We start from the raw sequence: 23,599 nt of genomic DNA on the forward strand, positions 1-23,599 counted from the left end.
ATATAAAATAGTTATATATTAGAAAATAATATGAGTTTATGTGATATTATTTTTCAGAAGATTTTGTGTTCTTCTTCAAAATTTTATTTTTTTATTAAAAAGAATCTTTACAAAATATACATTTACTTTAATTAATATTTAAAAACGTGCTCTATCAAAAGTTCCAAAAATTCAATATTTTAGCTTTTCTGAGGTGTCACTTTTGATGAATTTCTGTTTACAACAATATTATATTCAAGAATGCGAACTTTGAAAAATTTTCAATATTGACTTCACATTTTTTTCCACTTCATTTTTCATGTCACTTTTATTTAATGAAGAAAAACATTGGAGAAATAGAGCATGAAAAAATCTTATTACATGCAATGGAAAATGAAAATTTCCAATATGCAGAGTGTGAAGCTTTCACATGGATAAAAACATATTTTGGCGGAAATATAACACATCCATATTTGCAAAATATATGTAGAGGATTGTCAGAAAGATATGATATTCCAATTGGGAGAGAGTATTATAGGAGAAAAGAGACATGCTGGTATTGGTTGCATAAAAATTTCGAAATTATAAAGAGAAAATTAACAGTCAAAATTAAGATCATTTTTGAAAATGGAGAGATCATAATTCCACCATTCACTTGTTCAGAGCAGTAACATTTTTTTTGTTTTATTTTAAACATTTTTCAGCCTTCAATTCAAATATTTTTTTAGTACAATTCTCTCAATTTTCTAAGGGAGCTTTAGTTGTGGATAATTATTCCATGAAAATGATATTAATTTCTTTTGATTCTATCGGCTCTCAGAGAATACCGACACAAAAAGATAATATATAAATTAGGAACATTTAGGACATATTCCAAAAAAATTTTGATGATTAAAAAAAAAAGTTTATTAGATCCTACCATAAAACATGTACACACTCAAACAATACCATACTTTCATCAACTGAGACTCAATTTTCATAAAATATAAATAATTTTTACAAATCTTGATGAGATATTATCTCAATGGCAAACGCAAAACTCTTTATACAATCATATTCACTATTTCTAATCTATACGTACAGTATCTTTTGAAATGTTTATAAACCTCAAAGAATTCTAAGATAAGATTCGCTCTCTGTTAATGAACATTCATTCTTTGATAAAACATATATAATCAATACACTATGAAAACTTCATAGAAAACATAAAATATTTTCAGCATTTTGGCTCTTCTTGAATATATAGTCTGGTTGTTGAGTTTGTTGCTTTGTATCTTATTCATACAGACGTAATATACATATTGTTGTTTTTGAAAAATTTGATGAATGTTGAGTTCGGCCAAATTCTTGGATTTTTAGATCATTCACATTATACATATTTCAATACACCATTTATCTCAACATTTTGACAATTTGAATCAAAATTTTGTCAAATTGACAAAGTTTCATATTTTTTATGACTCTTTACTTCCCTTCTAGGACTGAGTATCCTAAATCGTGTTCATTATGCTGTTGTAAGAGTCATATTGCTATTTGTATCGATAATTCGCTTCTAATTTACAAGATAACTAACGATTCGTTTTCATTTGATTTTTCTGTAGATTTACCTGTTAAAGATGCACCTAATCTTAGTTTCAATGATACAAACTATTCAGAAACGCTATATTTAATAGCATATTCCAAAAATTCGATGACAATAATCAGTATAGATGACAAAAAAGTACTGTCCACATTCATTTCCAACTGTGTTCACCTTGTTTGGGACATACTACAGCTGGCTTCGATGTTCACTTGTTCAGATGACAACGTTATTCAGCACGCAAGTATCGATTTTGGCCCAAACAATCAAGTAAACCTCGGAATAGACTGGTCATGTCAATTTAATGACGTAATTACGAAACTTGTCGTACCAAATAGCTCTCCAAACACATTATTTGTACTAACAAATGAAGGATCGATTCATTTTTACGGCCGATCAGCGAATTACAAATATTTTCGATCCATACGTGAAATAAACTTCCAAATAGAAGGTGAGAAAGTCATAGACATCGCTGATTCTTTCTCAGATTTTTTAATTTTAATGACAGAGCATATGATTTGTTTTTATCATACTTTGAAGTTCAAAATATCATCAGTAATAACTACATCATTGAAATTTACTTCATTTACCCGTTTAATTACGATTCCGAAATATCCTTTCAAATTTTTCACTTTAACTAAGCACAAAACATTGATTCAATGGTGTTTTGACTTTGAAACAGGATCCTTCAAAATAATACCCAATCCTTACAAGTTTATGACCAAAAACACGGAAATGGTGAATACTTTATCAATTTCTGAGAATGGGTTCTATTATTTATCGGATAAATTACGTATTATTAACTTATCTGTCGAAACTACTGATATAATGGTCCAAAAAAGCTTCGACATCCCAATAATAAGTTATCCGAAATTAATTTCAGCGATAGGAAACAATATTGCGTTTATTAATTATGCCAGGCAGCTTTGTATCACGAATAATGGTAAAGTGAATACAATAATTAACTCTGAAGGTCCAATAATTGGATTAGCTTTTCCATCTCCTTCTTTGATCATGTATATCACTGAAAACGAGTTCTATTCGTTAAGTATCAAGCCACCAATGTACAAGAACTTGATTTTGACCAGTAGTTTCATCGACCAAACAAAATCAATAAATTTCCAAGACATGAAAGAGTCAGGAGGCATCGTAGCTGTGAGGATTGGACAGAACAGAATATTCGTAATCAACTCAAAGGACCAGAAACAGACAGAATTGTACTTTTTCGAAAATTTAGTTGATTATTACATAACAGAGATGAAAGAACCTTCATTTGTTCTTACTGTTGGTCTGAAAGGAAAGAATACAATCATTCTCGATCCGAATCATAACGTTCTCAGCGATAATAAAGTAGATTTTTCCGAAATCTCAACAACTGTTAAGATAAATGACGAAATAATGTTACTTAAGAAGAATGGAACACTTGTTACCACCACAGATCTCATGAAAATGATGACTTTCCCTATACATCAGTCAGCTATTTATCATAATACGAGTAGCACCATTTGTATCTCTAATTCGACCAACATTTATGTGTTCTCAGTCAAAGGAGAGGCTCCCCGTGAGACACATTCCTTCAACGACAACGAAATCAACTTGATATCATTTGATGGCTACACAATAACATATTTGAACAAGGCAAAGTCAGTGAAACAAGTCATGTTGTCGATAAGAAGTGGTTCTATGACGAATATCCACGAAAAACCACAAAATAATTTCCCAACCACTTATTTTTCGAATCCAGAAGTGATGAAGAATGCATTAATAGCATCAGCATATATCATGGAGAAAGGGGATCAGCCTCCCGATGATGTCAGTGAAATTAAATTTTTCTTTGATATCAAACAAAGGCCAATTACATTGTTAAAGGGTGAAAACACGTCTAGATTATATAGAGGAGCATTTATGTCTCTTAAAGGTGTTGAAATTGATGACGATATGCGTTTGCAGTTTGAAGAATGTTGTAATTCATGGACAAAATCTAGTCGATTCATCAATTCCGCTGTTATGCAACATTTCCTTGGTGATGAGAAGTCCGCTGCACAATCATTGATCGAAATGAAACAATACGAGTTAGCCGCATCATATTCCTTCGAACACTCTTTTTATGATATTGCTAAGATGGCCGCAGCACACTACGCATTCCAGCGTGCATCTAAAGGTATGTCTGTTGAAGCTGCATCAGTTCTTATGACATTTGACGAATATCATGCTGCATGCCACATTTTGTACAATTCACAGTACTTTGAGAAGATGAAAGCATGTGCTCTTATTGGTATCGAGAAAGGCAAACTTACCGAATGCAAATTTGGCAAAGACTTGACTATTGTTGACCTTGTTCCTATTGACGAAATCTTAAGAATTTCAAATCTTCATTAAATTCTATATTTTATTTTAAATCTTATTGTTGTAATTGTAATTGCAAAAAAGCATATTCTTAATACTTTCATTAATAACAACATACACTCTTCTTTTTATTAACCTCACTAGACAATATAGTTATTTATAATACATTAATTTTTTTTTATTTTCAGTGAAATGAAAATTATTTAATTTACTCTTTGTATCCCATAAATATCATATTTTCAGATTTAGTTAGAGTTCAAAATGAATTATTATGGGGAGTAAATAGGATGATTCAATGGGAAAATCGCTTGCTAATGCTATATCAAACTATTCATTAGATTTTATACTTCTATAGTATCAAATTAGTCAAAACATACAAATTGAACAGGGAAAATACACTTTAAAGCATAGCTTGCTGCAATTTCTTGTTCTTATTAACAATAAAAAGTTTCTCAAGTACGATAATTTTTGAATACAATTACTGTCCCTTATTATAGAATCTTCCTAAACTATTGAAAATTGCCCATTTCACCCATGACAATAAATATGAATTTAATCCAACATAATACCCTCAGAAGATGTCATCTATTTCTATTAACCCTCATAATAGAAAATATTAGAGCATATGCTTATATTATTTTATATCTAATGTAACTAGATTATTTTTATTTTTCAAATTAATTTATATTATGCATAAAATAATCGGTCGCTAGGAAAATTTTATCGTTTGCGATTCAAACAGGAATTTCAATTGTAGACAAAATTGAATGGCGAGTAACCAATCTAAATACCTAGAGTTCTTTGCATGATTGTTCCATCGATTCACGCCAGCATTACATTAATACCACAATAATTCAACAAAAATTCCAGCGTTCTTCCAACTTCAAACTTTCTAATATAAAACGCATACAGAAAAATTGTTCTTATCAGATGAATAAATCCATTAACTCATCAATTCATATAGCTTGCAGAAATAGATTTGAAAAATGCAAGAGAGTTCAGCTGGGATGAATATTTCAGCATTCCAGATAAATACGATAAGATTAAAAATGGAACGTCATTATTTGATACTTCCAGTCTTTACAATTATTACATTTATCTTTGCATATTTAAAGAATGCAAAGAAACAGGTGCACTTCACATTGAAAGAAATAACGAAATCTACACATTACTTGAAGAAACAATATTTAATAATTGTAGTTCCATCTTATCTAGTGGAACTGTTTTTTATCTTTGCCAGGAAGAAGGACAATTTGTCCAACATAAAACTTGTTATTATAAATCAATCACAGAAACAGGCCGTCTGGCATTTACTCAAATTGTAAATTATTCTCCATCTCATAAAAACTATGCAATCGAAGTTTCAGTTTTTGAATGCGGTGAGAATGAAGAAAATGGATTCATGACATTTATTGTTGGAAATGGTGATATCCATTTTGAGAACAATAACATCACAAACAACAAATGCAGACGGTGTTCATCAGTAATTATTCAACTTGATGGGAGCACAGGTACATGTAATTTCTCAAATTTCAGAGATAACAATCAAACTGAAAGTTGGTCATTAGTATTTCTCAAAAGTGATCCAAATTCATTAACTCAAACAATTTCTTATTGCAATATTATTGGCAATAAATGTAAAATCGACGACGAACAAGTTCTATTTTATTGTCAATTAAATGTTAATGTTGATCACTGCATATTTTTAAATAACACTGCAGTAATTATGTTTGAGCACGATGTTGAAAGCTACACTTTGACTATTTCAGAATCATATATTGAATCAAATTCAACAACAGGAGAAGGATCTATTACATTTAATAATCTAGTACAAAATTACGATTTTAATACTTTTACATATTATTTGACAGAAAATTGCATCATAAATTCAGAAAAATTAATGTCACTAAAAGTATCATACCTTTCTAAATTTTCAAAAACAGCGACAGCAGGATTACTTCCATCTAAAAAGTAACAAGTAATTCAAAAACTCAAATGTATAAATTGCTAAAATAGTGTGTGTAAGAATAAATTATTTGACGAATATCATGCAGCATGCCACATTTTGTACAATTCACAGTAATTTGAGAAGATGAAAGCATGTGCTCTTATTGGTATCGAGAAAGGTAAACTTACCGAATGCAAATTTGGCAAAGACTTGACTATTGTTGACCTAGTTCCTATTGACGAAATCTTAAGAATTTCAAATCTTCATTAAATTCTATTTTTATTTATTTTTATTTTATTTTTATTGTTGTAATTATAGATTAAGATTATTTTTTAGCCAGGTCATATATAACAAATATTTTCTGCTATAAAATTGATTCACGCCCGTAAATTATTTTTACCATAAAAATTCTACTTAGCTCCCAGAAATCTTCCAACATTGAACCTTGCGATAAAATGAGAAGAGAAGAATTATCGCTATCAGATAGATAGGTACACTAACTCGTCTATTCAAGTAGTTTCTTACATCAAATTTGAAAAATGCAAGAAAGTTCAGCTGGAATGAATATTTCAACATTCAAGATAAATACGATAAGATACGAAATGGAACCACATTAATTGATAGTTCCAATGATTTCAATTATTATATTTTTCTTTGCTTGTTTGAAGAATGCAAAGAAACAGGTGCAATTTACATTAATCGAACTAACGAAATCTGTACATTAATTGAAGAAACAGCATTTAATAACTGCAGTTCCACCTCAGAAAATGGCGGTGGATCCGTCTACTATTTCTGCGAACAAGCAGGACAATTTGTCCAACATCGAACTTGTTATTATAAATCAATAACAGAAAGTACTAGCATGGCATTTGCTCAAGTTGTCAAACCTTCTTTTTCCAATAAAAACTATGCAATTAAAGTTTCAGTATTTAAATGCGGCGAAAATGAAGGAAAAGAAATCGGGACATTTAGTGTTGGATATGGCGATGTCGGTTTTGAGAATAACAATATCACAAATAACAAATGCATCGAATGTTCATCACTAATTATCCAACTTGATGGAAGTTCAGGTACATGTAATTTCTCAAATTTCAGAGAAAATAACCAAACTGATAGGAATTCAATCGTATTTTTCACTTTTGGTCACCGCTCATTAAATCAAACATTTTCTTATTGCAATGTTATTGGAAATAAATGCGGAACAGACAATCACCAAGTTCTATTTTATAGTTGTTACACAACCAATGTTGATCACTGCATATTTTTAAATAACACTGCACAGTACATGTTTGGCCAATATTTTGAAGTTGACATTTTGACTATTTCAGAATCATATGTTGAATCAAATTCAACTACAGGATTTGGAACCGTTACATTTAAAAATCTAAAAGATACTTACGATTTTAATACTTTTACTGATTTTTTCAAAGGAAAATGCATGATAGATCCAAATTTAATTTCAACTAATTTATCATTTTCTTCTAAAATTTCGAAAACCACAACGGTAGGATTATTTTCATCAAAAAAGTAAAGATTAATTCTTAGTTTCTTTAAGACTGCTATCAAATAGTGCTGGAATTGGGAACAATCTTTTGCATGCATTTTTATCAGGGTAATTAAAATGAACTAATGTGAAGGATATCAGGAGAGCATTTTTATCCCTTATATGAAGTAATTCTCCGAAAGTTATACCAAATGCATAATTCCTGGAACCAAATAGCACTTGCATCACCTACAATTTCGAACTTTATTTCTTGAATATTGATATTTGTCCCAAAATAGAAGTTTGTAGAATTAAATATTAATATATATATATATATATTTAGGGACTTCAATCAGTACACAGTTGTATTGTATACTGACAAAAATCGACAAAATCAAACATAAAAAAACATAAATAAACTTGAAATAATATTCTTTGCGTGTAAACCTTTCAATTCCATATATATTCTTAGAAGAATATGATATCAGGTTTAATTATTCAAAATTAATATTAGCTTGGCGCAGAATTTCTTTTATAGTTTCATCATCACCAACTAAGTCTTTCAAAGTATTTCCAAATTAATATTAGCTTGGCGCAGAATTTCTTTTATAGTTTCATCATCACCAACTAAGTCTTTCAAAGTATTTCCAAATCTTGTTGGTGTATAATAGTCAACACCATCTGTCTGTACAGCCAATCTTATTGTGTTGTAACTTTTAGTTTCAATTGCATTTTGGAAGAAATTCATATTGAACAAGTTATCTCTAGCGTTTTTATCAACGTGGTCGTATTTCAACATTAACTTAATAAGTTTATATTTATCACTTCTAGCGAACATGATTATTGGCGGCATTGAGAAATCAACAACATTCTTATTTACATTGAAAATTGATGGATGTTCTAAAATAAATTCCATACAAAACATATTATGTCCAAAAACAGCATGTTGTATCAAAAGATCTGGATTTCCAATGTCAATATTTTCGTAGTTAACTAACAATTTCAAATTCTCTGTCTGTTTAAACTCAAGTGCTTTTCTTACCGAGTTATACCCATTGTTATCCACCAAATTCGGATCAGCGCCGTGTTCTAATAAATATTTTGCCATGGCCGTGTCTCCGTATTTTATTGCCATGTGAAGTGCAGTTTCTCCATTCGAATCTTTTCTGTCAATCTGTGTCGTAGGGATCTTAGAAATGAAAATAAGTATGGCTTGCACATTAGATATCACGGCGCTTTGTAATGGACCGTATCCGCCTGAATCAATTGAATTTGTGTCACAACCGTTTTGTAAACACCACAAAATTGTGTTTGGTTGTACAGAAGAACATGAATAACACAATGTATTGATCATTTCGATCTTCAGACGATCTTCTGATTGTATTTGTGTCTCTAAGATCCAGTTAAATATGTCTTTTTTAGAATATTGAGCTGCAATTTTCAAATATCCTTCAAATTTTAGATTTTGCTGCTGTACGAGTCTGACTAACTCTATATTACCTGATGTAACTGCAAAATACTGCAAATAATGGTCCCATTTGTCTTTGTAGTCTAATTTTGGATTTTGAACAATTAAATACTTAAAAATTTTCACGGAACCGTAATAAACTGCATATTGAATAATACTTGGCTCTTGACGTATTGTTGATGGAAAGTCTAAGTAATTCCGTTTAATAATTTTATTAATATTGAAAACAGAATTTTTGTAAAGCATAAAAGCATCAATATCGTCATTTTTAAGAATGTATTCAAGAGATCCAACTTCACAACCGTGTTCTAAGTATTGATTAAATAATTCTTCTGAATTCATAACTTTATCGTAAAGTTGTGGGAATTTCTTTGCTACTTTATCAGAAACTTTTGCTCGGGCGACGTATTTTTGAAGCTTTGCATAAAATTCTGGTTCGTTTTTGATATATTTGTCAAAATATACTGAAAGAGTTAAAATTACATTAGGCAAGTCTTTATGGGTCTTTGTGAATTGATATAGTTGGGATTCATACTCGACAAAATCAATTGAGCCGTTATCTGTTAATAATCGAAGAAATCTAAAATCTTTTGTATTTCGAAAGTAAAGATAGTTTGATGTACTTCTTAGTAGATGTTCAATAAACTTAATTTTGAAATCGCCGAAATAGTTTTGAGGTGATGCATGTATTTGACATAATTCGAACAATCTTTTAAGAAATTGAAGAGAATATTTAATATTTCTGATGTAAACAAGCATTACTATTGCATTAATTCCTATTTCTGTGTCACCCATGTGTTCTTCTAAAACTTGATTAAAGATTTCATCAATATTATCAATGGTGAGCGTGCTGATTAAGTCACTAACACGGACATATGGCATAAATTCATCAAGGACATCTTGTGGAACTATAATAGGAGGTCCTATCATAATTTTGTTTTAAAGTATAATGCTCATATTCTTTCATAGTTTGATCTACTTTGTTTTAAAATTTAACAATTTTTAAGTTTCAAAAGAAAATATAATGAAATTTGTAATCTTTGTAAAGGTGACCAAACTATTTTTTGAAAGTCCGCCATAACTTTAATGGTACTATTTCAGCGTGTACAATGAATACAAAAATTCTAAGAGTGCCACATAAAATAGTACTTTAGACTTGAGTTAATGCTACCAAGCAAATGTTAAAAAGATGACTTTAGTGTTTTGATAATCAAAGATTAAAATCATTATTGTCTAAATCAATAATCATAACGACAGAAGTTAATGTTTTTTCATAAGTGCTTTAAATCCACTTTTAAAAGTATACCTCAAAAATCAAAATATCAAAAAAAAATTGGCCGATAGGTTTGGCTTTAATTTTTGTCTGCTTTTATGATTTGATATGGATGTTATAATTTTAAAAGTTGAGCCAAATTCACCAATAGATTTTTGAGATTTGCAAATACTCAATAATTTTCAGCGTGTTATCTTTTATTAAAAGAACTATTTGGTTTCAGTATCATATAAATTGATATTTACTTTCTATTTGAACCTTCATTTAGCTAATGATTTAATAATACAGATTTCATCTAGTCCTTATAAGAGAATTTTGAATTTGTTATAATAAAAAAACAAACAGATATAGCTTACACTTCTATAATAAAGATACCTTTTATAGAAATCAGTATGAAATGTGTTTTGGCTTATTGGAAGCATATCAGACATAATCGCCATAATCAAAAAATCTATATACCCAATAAGTAATAAATTTGTCGATATAGATTTTCCATAAAATTAGTTTTTAGTCTGATCTTAAAATAAATTTAATTTTTTATAAAAAAAATCACATTTAAAAGTATCTTTTTAGTAGCTCGAAATCCTGTTGGTGGATTTCGGGCGTACTTCAAAATTAGCTTTTCTTCTACATATGCAAGCTATATTTTAAATATGGAGCAAATCGGATCGGCGAAAGGAGTTTAGTTACCTTTAATCTTTGTAAGCAATAACAATACTCTTTCTTATTCAATAATAGAAAATTATATTATAGCTGATAAGAGATAATATGGAACATGAAAGAAGGACCATACTACAAAAAAAAAATCAAGAAAAATTATTTGACAATGTTTGAACTTCGGATGCAAATACCTCTAATAGCATCAACTCATCAATATCAGAATATAATACAGTTTCCATTGATAGTGATATATCTAAAATTTGGATACTAAGTTCAACAATTTAAGATTCCAAATTTGAGATGACGATATCGAAATATAAAGATGGTATTGTCATTTTGAATAATCTTGATACCGAATATTAAATTTGATCTAAAATCAAAGAATTAATTGTTTCGATGGAAGAAAAGTATTATAACAAAGTATTCAAGCAGAAGGATAAAGGAAATAAGGCTTTCCTCGTGTCGAGCAATATCGAAAAAAAATTTTCACAATATTTTATAGAGAAATGTTATCCAATATCAATAGTAGCTATTTACAAATTTATTTTATCTCCCCTTCAAAAGTGATTTGATTGCTTTTAATAATATTTTCAATACTTCTGAAAGTTAATTAAATATTTCATATGCTTTTAATATAGAAGTATATATAATTCGAACTTATAAATTCAAGGATTGAAAATTGCTTGGAAAAAAATATTGTTTTGAAAAATTAAATCGGAAATTAGATGTGTACATTTATTTTATAGACAATAATAAAATATAAATTTAAATGTGTTCTCAATGATTTTTATAGAAAATATTAAAAATATCCAAAAGGACTGATAATAAGTTCTATTACTTTTGGCTTCATTTTTGAAGATAATATCCATTGTATTTAAATAAAATGCGGTGGCCGAAATATTTCAATTTTTGTGAAATGAATAACCCCCAAAATTAATAAATTGTGAAGTGAGGAGAATTCTGAAACAATAAAAAAACACAAATTGTTGGTTTATTCATATTTTCTAATATAAAGGCTAACATTAATATGATGTTGTAATTGAAAATTGATAATTCTGACAAATTTTTTATTCAAATATTTGATAAATAAACTTTTAAAATTTGTGAAGATGTAAACTCAAAAAAATCGCTGGTGAATGAACTGGGAACGCAGTTCCCTAGCCAGAAGAAGATCACCTGGTAATACGAGGAAGATCCCAGATCTTATCCCGATTAACCCAGATCTCCATCTTTATCCGAAGACATTTGCTTACCTTAAAGCACAACTTATGATTTTAGCTAATCTTAATCAAAGCATTAAAAATACAGACAAAGATAGGGACTCTCCTCTTTTAAGATTTAAATCACTTATCTCATCCGTTCTAGGTGCACTATATGCAAACTTATTCGATATGGCAAAATATGCTTTATCAGAAATAGAAGAAATACTCAAGAGAGATTTACCTCAAGATGTAGACTTTCTTGGATATCGAATTATGAAGGCTTTAACTGCCTTACTTCGAGTTAAGTCCTTATTGTCTGTCACTACTGCAACAGAAAAGAAAATACGACCATCGCAAACTCACCAAAAAGTCGAAAATGTAGAATATTGCATGTGCAGATTATGCGAAAACTATTTTCCCGTTGATCAAATTGAGCAACATATGTTAGTTTGTGCACAAGCATTTCAGAGCAAAAATTATGTTGTCTCACTTGATGAGAAAATCCGCTCGTTAATATATACAGCTCGAACTTCAATTTTGGATGTAAATTGGCCAGGAGATCAAACAAACGCCATTGGACTTATCTTTCCAGTGCTTCATTGCACAATCCTCCTAGAGAGACTTCTCGAACATGACGCAGAGAATAACTACGAAGTTGACAGCTTACAATATATTTATGACGGACTTGACGCTTTGAGAATCTCTGACCCCAATAACGAGAATGCTAGAAATATACTGGTTCGTGCTGTGATGTATTGCCGCGAAAAACTCAAAGCTTGCAACACATTAAAATCAGCATATATTTCTGAAGGAAGTGCACCGAAATTAGTCAACATATCGGACTTTTCATTCAAGAAGCAGATATCAAGAGGTGCCTACGCCCGAGTTTTCTTAGCCAAAAAAGAATCAACAGGAGATGTGGTTGCAATCAAAGTTATTTCAAGAAAACACGCAGCAAGAAAGAATACAGCCTTTACAGAAAAGAACATACTTGTTAAATTCCAGTCAGAACATGTTGTTTCGTTATATTATACTTTATGTGGAGTTAACAACTTATACATTGTTATGGAATACGTTCCTGGTGGAGATCTCAAGACAGTTCTTCATCATTTAGGCTGTATGGATGAACACAACGCCAGATACTACATTGTCCAGATTGTTGCCGCTCTTCAAGACTTACGCAAGCATAAAATTGTTCACAGAGACCTTAAGCCTGATAACATCCTCATTGACAGGGACGGACATCTCAAATTGGCAGACTTCGGTTTATCATTTGTCGGAGTTGTCGAAAAAACACTTGAATTTGCAGGAACACCAGACTACGTTGCTCCAGAAATCGTTCTCAACAAAGGACACTCATTTCCGGCTGACTATTGGTCACTTGGTGTCATAATTTACGAATTACTTACAGGAGTTCCACCGTTTCATGGCAAGACCCCAGAAGAAACATTCATGAATATCTGCGAAGGCATTTTCGAGCCGATCGATGGTTCTAAAGAGGCAATTGACTTAATCCGCCAGCTTTTGAGACCAAATCCGAATGAACGTCTTGGTTGCAGATCAGTCAGTGACATCATGGAACATCCCTTCTTCAAGGGAATCGATTGGACAGCTCTTGATACTTTCGAACCACCATTTTGTCCTTGTCTTAAGAGCGAAGAAGATACTTCCTACTTCGGAAATTGTTCTCTTAAAGATTACGCCGATATCCAATTTGATTTAGAATCAAATCGAAAGAGAAGTTTCTCATTCGGTCCTGAAATCGTCGAACACTTCAAAAGTGACTTCGATAAATTGAACGAAATGATTAAGAACGGACAACAAATCGAAGACAACGATCTGAGCCAATTCCCTGTTACTTCGATGAATGGTCTTATGGATCGAACAACTCGGACAGCTTCCCATCGCAGAGCCAAGCATATGTCCTTTGAAACAGCCTTATCTACTCCAATAACCCTTACTACCGGTTCTTTGCCAACAACTGCGATGATGTCCACTCCAATGATCAGACCAATGGTTGTGAAGAAGAGAAGATTCTCAAGCTCAAAGACACCAGAACCAATACAGGTTAAGCAACCAATTAGTTTGGTAGCTCAACCAAATATGTTATAATTTTTTTTATTTACTTATTTTTTGTTTATTTTTTGCATTATGACTTATTCTCTATCATTTTGTTATGTATTGATTGGTAATGCGGAATAAAATATTATATATAATTGTTTTTCTTCAAATTAGACTTTCTTTCATAAGCCATTGTTCATTAATTTTTGTTCGATTATACTTGCACATGTTAAGAATGGATATTTTGGTTTAACCGAATTTTATTGCGGAAAAAATATTGCATCGAATCCCAAATTGATATAATAATTCAATGACATATTGAAGCATACGAATTTATTAGAACTCATTAGTTTGCCATTTCAGATTCGGTGTTTTGATAACAATGTCATAATTCTTACATACTCGTTCAATACCTTGGGGATATATTATCTAGGCCTATATCTATCTGTGGTATGATTATTAGCCAAATCGAACAAGTTTTATTTTGGAAAATTATTTACAGGTATAGAGAAAAATCATGAAACAAACTGAAGAAGTACTTTGATACAAAAAGAGAAATATTTTAACAACAAAAATACGAGATTTCTATAAGAAATATTCTCAAGGGATGAGCTTAGGACGGTTGAAACACTCAACAGACCTTTGTCTTCTCCCTGCGAACTTGTTCGGGTTTGGTATCGAAACTTTTGGCGAATTTGGTCGACTTCCGCCAAAACTTGAATTTGATGAGCTTCTTACGATTGGATGACCTGGAGGAGCTCTTGTTGGGAATAGAGAAAGAGGTGCTGCTATTCCCAGTTCATCTCCATCTCTTCTTGATGAAGAAGTTAATTCTGCAAACTTTTTCGCTTGCATTGGAGGAAGAGGTGGAAGAGAGTGCTTTCTTCCTTGTGTTTGCAGGATCTTGGCCTTTTCTGCGAACTTCATCCATGGATGTTTAAGTATTTGGTCCAAAGTTGGTCGATTTTCCGGTTCTGCAACTAATATTCTGCAAATAAGGTCTTTGCATTCAGGAGAGACGTTTTTTGGTACTTGATAGTTGCATGTAACAATATCTCTCATCATCACATTGATGTTTGAAATGTTCCACGGATGTTTTCCTGTAACCATTAAATATAAGTTGACGCCAAGTGACCAAATGTCGCTCTTTTGGCCGTCGTAAGCTTTATGGTAAAGACACTCTGGTGCCGAGTAGCACGGAGAGCCACAGAATGTAGTCATCATTTTTGATGTTTCCATGTAGCCGCAAAGGCCGAAATCACTGACCTTAACATGTGGAAAACGTTCAAATAAAACGTTTTCAGGTTTAAAATCACGATGTGCGACTCCAAATGAATGACAATATGCAACGGCAGCAACTATCTGTTCGAAGATCAAAGCTGCAGTAGGCTCTGCAATCCTTTTGTTTTTAGCGATATAGTCCATTAATTCGCCATTCTGACAGTAATCTAAGACCAAGTAAAAATTATTCTCATCGGAAAAGAAATCGTGCATGTTCACAATGTTATCGTGCTTGAGGTTGGCTGTTGTGTCAATTTCACGCTGAAATCTCTTTATATCATCATTGTCTTTCAAGTTAGATTTTGGGAAAACTTTTATGGCAAAGACTTTTTTGGTTTCTGTTTGCTCAACCTTATATACTTTGGCAAATGCACCTGCTCCGAGTCGAGTGAGAAATGTGTATCCCTTTATCTGGGTATTTGGAAGGATTTCACTATGCGACATCGAATGACACTTTTGTTAAATTTTGGAAGATGGAATTCTGAATTTCCTTAGAGAAAAAGGAACTATACTGCTAATAGATTCGAATTACCGTTTCCAAATATCTTTACATCAAAAAATTTTGTTTTTCCAACGATTTTCAAATCTATAATTCGTTTGTAAATAAGCTCCACTACATTTACTAAATAGAAATAAATCATCACAGCTCGCGAAATGAAGATTGCAATTCATTCAATTGAAAGGAAATAAGATTGAGATAAATAATTCTAATCGCTGGAATAAATTCTTATATTATTCACTCAAATTGCCCGAAACATATCCGATTCAGAATTGAGCAAAATGAGATTAAGAGAATTGGCTTAACAAATCAGATAAAAAGTACAAGCACAAGACATCAAAGTTGTTTTGTCAGTGGGTTCCTGTTAATTAGAAAATTTTTTTCATGAAAAAACAATTTTTTATCAAACAAGTATGTGCGGACATGTGAATAACGTAGTAATACTAGAGGACTGATATATGAGAACTGAGAAATAACCAATAAATGAAAATTCATTCATTGGAATATTTGGATAAGATTAAATCTGCAATTTGCACGATGTTTTCATTCTCTGACTCCACAGATAAATCATTTATAATATCTAAAAAGTCATCTGACACTTGAAAATCTTGTGATTGATAAATCAGAAGTAATGAATCGTGTAAAAGATCATCTGGCATAGAGTCAGAAAAATTTAATACATTTTCATAAAATGTATTGTATAATTCATCATTTTGCCATATAAAATTATTTTTGATGGAAGAAATAAGAATTGAATGAATTAGAATCTTGCAGGGAAATGAATGTCTATCAAACTCATTACTTTTTATGAAGCTAAGTGCTTTCATGCATAAATTTTGATTTTTTCCTGCAAGAAAAGAAATTACGTGAAGCATTGCCTGATAAACATTAGGATATATTTGCAATTTCAGATTGCAAATGTGGTCAATAACTTGACATTTAACCATATTTTGTAAATTTTCTTCAGTAGTAGCAAAACATTCAAAGATTTCAAAAACTTCTATTAGCAGGCTAATGTTGGAGATATCAAGCATACTGAACAGAGTTTGGCAGTTTTGTACCGATAAAGGTGCAAATGGGAATTTTTTAACGAAGTGCCTAATAATTGATAGACATGTAGTGCTTATTTGTATGTTAGTGAGTAAAAGAGTTTGAAAACAAAAGTCAATTAGCGAAATCAAATTTTCATCTGGAGAAAAAATTTGATTTATATTAATGAATATCAAATCTTTGCAATTCATAGCTATTAGCTCATCGGAATATATCATTGTCTTAAAGATATCTAATATAGAATTCATTATTTCTTGTGGTATCATGGTTTGAGACTTCGAAAAGATAGTTTTTAAGATATTTAATGATAAAGAAACAATTCTTTTTTCATCTTTTCTATATAAATTGCATGCAATTTTCTCAATAATGGATTGATCGATAATTTCATATATATCATCATTTTTGAGTAATAATTTTTGAATAATTAGTAAAATTATTTGTAAAAAGTATGCATCTGGTGTTTCTAACTGATTGCAACATAAAATGAAAATTTTATAAACTATATCTGTGCTCAAATCGAAGCTTTGATTGCAAGATAAATAATCATTAATATCTTGAGCCAAATTTATTGTCATTTCTATTTGAGAGTCATTTTGAAAAATTGATAAATCAAAATCTTCTTCTTCAAGCTGAACAAACGATATAGGTTGATCAGTATTAGTTGTATCTAAGATTTCTTTAGAATTGAGGCTAAAATCAAAGTTTTTATATTCGTCTAATGAAGAGAAAGACAATATTATGTAAAAGAATAAAAAAACATTTCATCCGGCAAAAATGGTTCCGCTGGGGCTCGAACCCAAGACCTTAGCGTTATCAGCACTACGCTCTACCTACTGAGCTACGAAACCTTCACATTTGAAGGATTTTTTAAAGACTAATAATAAAAATTTAACATTACGCTATTCAAACGATTTTCAAATCTCAAAGTCCATTCAATTGTATCAAAAATAAATTACAAATGTACTTATGCACCATTTCATAATATCTTCATATCTTTATTAATATTTCTGTAGAACCGATATAACCTTCTCAAATTTTCACTGTTAACGTTTTCTATTGTAAATTAACCCGATGAACTAACAATTCATAAATTTTTAAGTCTTTTTCAATTTTTTATATGGGTAGAAAGAAAAATCTTGCTAAGCACTCCCAAAAAAACGGAGATAATCAACACGGAAGCACCTCAGACATTGATACAGATTATGATGGTATGAATATATCTGATGATCCAAATGCTATAGAATATAAAATAATACACGCAAAACACCCTTTTGAAAAAAGAAAATTCATTGAATCAAGGGTTGTAACACCATCGCAGCGTGCAATTACTTGTTGTATTCAAATGAATAATGGCTGGGCGTCGGCAGCAGATCTTTTACAATTTCTCCAAAATAATTGGAGCTTCATAGGTAAACTTAACTCCAAACTTCCAAACAACATGCCAGATACAAGAATTCTTCATATAAATTTAGCGGTTAAAAAGAAGAACATTCCGCTTTTTATACAAGATCCAAACAAACCTCATTACTGGACAGTCAACTCATCAACAGATTTTGCTCAATTGCAAGATAAAACCAAATATAATATACCAAATCAGCAACCCGGTGAAGTTTCTAAGGTTGAAGGAGAGGTAACACCAGATGAGCCAACATCCCTTGAGGAAATTTATAAAATGGAAAACAAAGATTCTTTCGAAGCTCATATTCACGAAGCATTGAAGAGTTATGAACATGGAGTTACTCTGGAAGAGCTTGCAGAAGCTACAAAGAAACATGAAGGAGAACCTGGCCTCTTCCAAATACTTCCTCATGTGAGACGTGTTCGTGCTGTCTTAATTGTGAAGAAGTCTATCGGAGAAGTATTCGAAAAGAACGGAGTATGGACTTGCTATACAGAACCAACTAAAATTCCTGAAGTTGCACATACCGATTTTTACCCTGCTTGCTTGCGAACTGTTGATGTGACTGAATTAACTCTTGATGAGTTTTACAATATAATCAAGTCAAGTAAGGTGTGAAATTTTCATAATAATAACAAAGAAAAAAATATAGAAGTAAATGTTTGATGATATATTTTAAAATCTTTTATACTATTAGTATGTGATCAAATTTTACACCAAACCATCTTCAGAGCTCGGAAAAAATAATAAATTGAAAATCTAAATAGGAAATCAACCACAGTTTTTACATTATGAATCTACAATAAATTGTCATCCTATTTTTATGTTTGTATCACTTAATTTTGATTGCTTTCGTTCAGAAATTTAATCATATTTTAAATTGACAGACAATGTTATTTCACGATTTTTGTATGGTGCTTTGCACCATACAAAAAAGGTAGAATTCAATTTTTCAATAATATTTTCATATTAAATTTTCAACAAAACTCATAGAAAATTTAATATTTGGTTAATATAGTACATTGAGAATATGGGTTCATCGTGTGACATCTGCCGAATTCTCATATTATAAAATTTCACCTATTTCTTCATTTATGAACTAGATTTCAGCTACAACTTGCCAAGCATCGCGCTTATCTAATACCTTTTAGCAATACATCGAAGTCTTATCAAATTCAAATTTGTACTTTATTTCTAATTTCTAAAAGGAGACTTTTAACAAGTGTATTTGTGCTAACAGGAAGTTTTATTTTTTATGTAATAGTCTTCGAAATCAAATATATTGACAAGGTCACTGTGAAATTATAGGACAAACGATATGAAAAAAAAACTCAATTTTGATGGATCGGTACTATAATTGTTCTCCACATGTTTAGCATAGTATTTTATATGATAAAATACAAATATTATTAATTCAAAAATTGTAAAAAAGGTGGCAAATTTGTGATTTTTAAAATTTTTTATGATTGATCAAGACATTAACCAAAGTAAATACAACGAATTACGAAATATCTGTAAATACCACATCGATTCATATAATGCGTTGTATCAGATAAAATCGGAAAATGATGAAGAATTAAACACCATTTACAATATGATCAAAACAGAAATGATTGATTCGCAGAAACATCCTCCTTTAGATATTATAAAAGATATTTTGAGTATTATTCCGTATAATAATCGCTATGCAAAGTCATATTTGTATCTTGCCAAACTAATTTTTGATAATTGTCATGTCAAAGACATAGACATTGTTGAGGATATTTTAGACTCCATGTTTGATAATGGGGGTTTGATTAGATTAAACAAATATAAAGTTTTCGAAGAAATAAAATCAAAAATTATCGATAATCATGCAAATAAAACAATTTTCAGAGCAATTATGTATAATGACTTAGAAAGCTTCATCTTTTTTACTGAAAGAGATGGATTTGATAAAGATCAAACCCGGGGATATAATTATAATTTGTATCCTTATGATAATAAAGGATATTCATTTCTTGAATTATGTTGTTACCACTGAGTGGTTGATTGCTTCAAGTTATTAAGATCGAAATTTAATTCAAAGATAACAAATAAATGTCTACAACTTTCATTTTTAGGAGGAAATCCAGATATCATGGGTGAATGCTTGAAATATCAAACGCCAGATAAAGAATGCATGAAATATGCAATTGTTTCACACAACATTGATTTTGTCACATTCTTGATGAACGAGTACAATTTAGAGATAGATTTATTTAACTGCCAAAGTTATAAAAATCTTGATGCATTATTTGTTTATTACGTTCAAACTAATGATATTAACAAATGTTTTCTTTATTCTACAATATTTAATATCCCACACCTTTGTGAATATTTTCTTAACAATGGAGCAAATATCAATGAAAAAGATAAAGAAGGGAATGCCGCTCTTAATATTGCAGCATATAATAATCATATGGAAATGACACAACTTCTTCTTTTACATGGCGCAAACACCAATGAAAAAGATTATGATGGAAGAACTGCTCTTCATTATGCTATATGGAATAATTATAAAGAAATATCCGAAGTCCTTCTTTTACATGGTGCAAATATCAATGAAAAAGATAATTATGGAAAAACAGCTCTTTATATAGCAACTGAATATAATATTAAAGAAGCAGCACAACTTCTTCTTTTACATGGTGCAAATATCAATGAAAAAGATAATTATGGAAAAACAGCTCTTCATATAGCAGCTGAATATAATCACAAAGAAGCAGCACAACTTCTTCTTTTACATGGTGCAAATGCCAATGAAAAAGATAATTATGGAAATACAGCTCTTCATATTGCAGCTGAATATAATCACAAAGAAATAGTCGAACTTCTTCTTTTAAATGGTGCTAAAAATATTGTTCCAGTATAAGATATATTCCTCCAAAGTAAATAACATCAAAATTTGCTTTTATTTAGCGATATTTTTTTAATTTTATTTTCATAATACAATGATAATGTTTTCATTGACAAGTAAAATATGAGATTTGAGTTTTTTTATCAAATTCTTTCTATGCTTCCTCTATTTGTCGTTGATGGCGTTCAGCCAATACTTCTTTTGTCTTCTGAAAAATGGCAGACAGCCTTTCCATATCGGAATTATAGTCCATATTGCGGGATCCAAACTCACCTTGCATATCTTCGACTTTTGATGCTAGTTTGTTCATTTTATTTTCCATTCTCTTTAGAAATTGTTTAATATTAATATTGGGAATCAAGTTCTGCAACCACCTGCATATCATCTGTAGATGAATTAACGCTAGATACTGATACAATTATTGTAATTACTATTTCTGCAGCTTTTTCATAAAAAAGTTTAATAAGTGAGAGAACTTGTCTGCAATTCATTTAGGCTGAAGTTATCTGGATGTCTCTCAAATGAGGAGTGAAATCAAGAAACTTTCAGCATAAGTTAATGCAGATATGATTATCTGGCTCTTTGTGGGCAGAGAACTGATAAAAAGATTAATGGGTAATTAGGCCTGTTGCATGCCTATTCATTGAAAATCTACCTTATCTTTTGTTTTCCTGTCGCTCCTTTAGTTCCATTCCGAGGATATTGCCTGTGCAAGTACCTCAGAATGGCACTCTTTTCCGCAATCAGAATAAGATTGCGGAATTTTGACCGACAAGAGTGTTATATGCACTCTTGTTGGTCTACAGGTCTCATACCGCGAAATATACTCTCCAAAACTCGCATATAACATAAAAGGTTTTCATTACAATATATTTTTTATATATTTTGTTGTTTATATTTATTTATTCGTCTCCATTATTCTTTTTTAGACTAAATTGGACTATATGCACATATAAATGTGTCTTTACAACACATATATGCTCTCTTCATATTCTGATCCAATGACACATTATCGCAAAAACTATATTAAACTAGATTGGTCAGTGTTTTATAACACAATTTACTTTTATCAAGTCAATAAAATAAATTTGTTCATATGTTTAGTCATTATGATCTTTAAATGGTTTATAGTTTTTATGGAAAGTAAATTTTTGTTTGATTGAGATGAGAACCATTTTTGCGTAATTACATACCCTCTCCCAAAAACGCGAAAGTGCGATCCTCGTTGGTGTTTCTAGACCACGACAAACTTGTACAAATGTTTGAATGGTTTCAGATTCGTCCGTATTCTTAGATAACAAAGATATTAGATCAAAATACTCTTCTCTGAGATGTACTTTTTTGAAAGAATAAAACAATTTATCTCTAGGACGAATTTGATCAATTTCTTTGAAATACGTATAAAGATATCTAACTGGCAATAAAAGATAATCATTGAAAGAATATACGTGTATTGCGCGAGCAAAATATTTAACAATTTGAATTTTTTGTGTACAATTTGAAAATCTGTTTGTTGAAAACATATCCATCAATGTGCCAAAGTTTTCAACGCTCGAAACTTTGAGATAGAAGTATACGACACCTCGAATTGCAGCATTAGGATTTCTATGATATGCAAAGATAACTACAACATTTATTGGATCAGTGAGTTTTTCCGAGATAATGAAAGGAATTTCGGAGCAAAGAATTGACGTTTCCGGAATTTCAAAAAGTATGAAGTATTCATTTAGCTCTGTGTTGATTGTCTCAACAAGGAGATTTTTGATTTCTGGATTTCGTAAGAATCTGCAATCTTGAAAATCAAGGGTAGGCAAGCACATTTCACCAGACATTAAAATTTTATGTCAATTTTCTGATAATTTTCAATATAAATAAATACATTGAAAATCAGTGATATTCGACAAAAAATCAATATAGATTTTACAAAATATTTTGTTTGATAAGGGCCCGCTGCAACGATAGAGAGTAATCAAATTTTGAATACTTTTTTAAAAGAATCGTCATCGTCCTAAACAAAAATTTGTAATTTTCGAAATTAATACAAACACTTTTTTAGACACATCTAGTTATTACTATTATTTTTGGATCCGATTGAAATAATACCTACTAAATTTATAAGCGTAATAACCTGCATAATTTCATCGGTATTCAATGATCTAATAGGAACAATTTCATTATGTTTATAAAGATATTGTGCATCATTTTCTTTGTAATCGAAATTTTTTCCAAATTTGACTAATTATTCTTCTCCATAATAGGAATATAACTTTAAATTTCAGATAGTATATTCACATATTCAAACAAAGTACACATAGACACCAAAAATGTTTAATTTGTAGCTTGAACCAAGATATGTATCAAAATTATTCCATTTTACTAAATTCAGAGCATAATACTTCAGCAATGTCTTAATCTATACTAATAAATATATTTGGGCAATAGTTGAATTTTTAAGAATTTTCACTAAATTTCCCAATAAGAATAAATCAAAAA

The 23,599-nt window shown here is 30.5% G+C and overlaps 9 protein-coding genes and 1 non-coding gene across 10 annotated transcripts, besides 3 other annotated features; 6 read left to right on the forward strand and 4 right to left on the reverse strand.

The window, feature by feature from the left end:
• The first annotated feature begins 187 nt into the window (after positions 1-187).
• Positions 188-225: a mobile genetic element.
• Positions 226-1,421: 1,196 nt separating this feature from the next.
• Positions 1,422-4,321, forward strand: TVAGG3_0989070 (uncharacterized protein; the record flags this gene model as incomplete). The annotated part of the gene is made up of 1 exon (XM_001329993.2): positions 1,670-3,937. The coding sequence occupies one exon, from the start codon at positions 1,670-1,672 to the stop codon at positions 3,935-3,937; it is 2,268 nt and encodes a 755-aa protein (XP_001330028.1).
• A 2,393-nt stretch (positions 4,322-6,714) lies between these two features.
• Positions 6,715-7,383, forward strand: TVAGG3_0989080 (uncharacterized protein; the record flags this gene model as incomplete). Its single annotated transcript, XM_001329992.1, has 1 exon — positions 6,715-7,383. The coding sequence occupies one exon, from the start codon at positions 6,715-6,717 to the stop codon at positions 7,381-7,383; it is 669 nt and encodes a 222-aa protein (XP_001330027.1).
• A 514-nt stretch (positions 7,384-7,897) lies between these two features.
• Positions 7,898-9,733, reverse strand: TVAGG3_0989090 (spectrin binding; the record flags this gene model as incomplete). The annotated part of the gene is made up of 1 exon (XM_001329991.1): positions 7,898-9,733. One exon carries the CDS (start codon positions 9,731-9,733, stop codon positions 7,898-7,900), a length of 1,836 nt encoding a protein of 611 aa, XP_001330026.1.
• A 114-nt stretch (positions 9,734-9,847) lies between these two features.
• Positions 9,848-10,770: a mobile genetic element.
• A 1,100-nt stretch (positions 10,771-11,870) lies between these two features.
• Positions 11,871-14,137, forward strand: TVAGG3_0989110 (STKc MAST like domain-containing protein; the record flags this gene model as incomplete). Its single annotated transcript, XM_001329990.1, has 1 exon — positions 11,873-14,050. One exon carries the CDS (start codon positions 11,873-11,875, stop codon positions 14,048-14,050), a length of 2,178 nt encoding a protein of 725 aa, XP_001330025.1.
• A 425-nt stretch (positions 14,138-14,562) lies between these two features.
• Positions 14,563-15,759, reverse strand: TVAGG3_0989120 (protein serine/threonine kinase protein; the record flags this gene model as incomplete). Its single annotated transcript, XM_001329989.1, has 1 exon — positions 14,600-15,724. One exon carries the CDS (start codon positions 15,722-15,724, stop codon positions 14,600-14,602), a length of 1,125 nt encoding a protein of 374 aa, XP_001330024.1.
• Positions 15,760-17,604: 1,845 nt separating this feature from the next.
• On the reverse strand, positions 17,605-17,677 carry TVAGG3_0989130. Its single transcript has one exon. It is a non-coding gene; the product is annotated as a tRNA-Ile (tRNA).
• A 269-nt stretch (positions 17,678-17,946) lies between these two features.
• Positions 17,947-18,998, forward strand: TVAGG3_0989140 (uncharacterized protein; the record flags this gene model as incomplete). The annotated part of the gene is made up of 1 exon (XM_001329988.1): positions 17,947-18,846. The coding sequence occupies one exon, from the start codon at positions 17,947-17,949 to the stop codon at positions 18,844-18,846; it is 900 nt and encodes a 299-aa protein (XP_001330023.1).
• A 692-nt stretch (positions 18,999-19,690) lies between these two features.
• TVAGG3_0989150 (protein ubiquitination) lies at positions 19,691-20,251 on the forward strand (the record flags this gene model as incomplete). The annotated part of the gene is made up of 1 exon (XM_001329987.1): positions 19,691-20,251. One exon carries the CDS (start codon positions 19,691-19,693, stop codon positions 20,249-20,251), a length of 561 nt encoding a protein of 186 aa, XP_001330022.1.
• A 96-nt stretch (positions 20,252-20,347) lies between these two features.
• Positions 20,348-21,121, forward strand: TVAGG3_0989160 (protein ubiquitination; the record flags this gene model as incomplete). Its single annotated transcript, XM_001329986.1, has 1 exon — positions 20,348-21,121. One exon carries the CDS (start codon positions 20,348-20,350, stop codon positions 21,119-21,121), a length of 774 nt encoding a protein of 257 aa, XP_001330021.1.
• Positions 21,122-21,571: 450 nt separating this feature from the next.
• Positions 21,572-21,779: a mobile genetic element.
• A 427-nt stretch (positions 21,780-22,206) lies between these two features.
• On the reverse strand, positions 22,207-22,938 carry TVAGG3_0989180 (uncharacterized protein; the record flags this gene model as incomplete). Its single annotated transcript, XM_001329985.1, has 1 exon — positions 22,207-22,938. One exon carries the CDS (start codon positions 22,936-22,938, stop codon positions 22,207-22,209), a length of 732 nt encoding a protein of 243 aa, XP_001330020.1.
• Positions 22,939-23,599: the final 661 nt, after the last annotated feature.

Source organism: Trichomonas vaginalis, chromosome I (genome assembly GCF_026262505.1).
Source record: "Trichomonas vaginalis G3 chromosome I, whole genome shotgun sequence".
Lineage (NCBI taxonomy): Eukaryota > Parabasalia > Trichomonadida > Trichomonadidae > Trichomonas > Trichomonas vaginalis.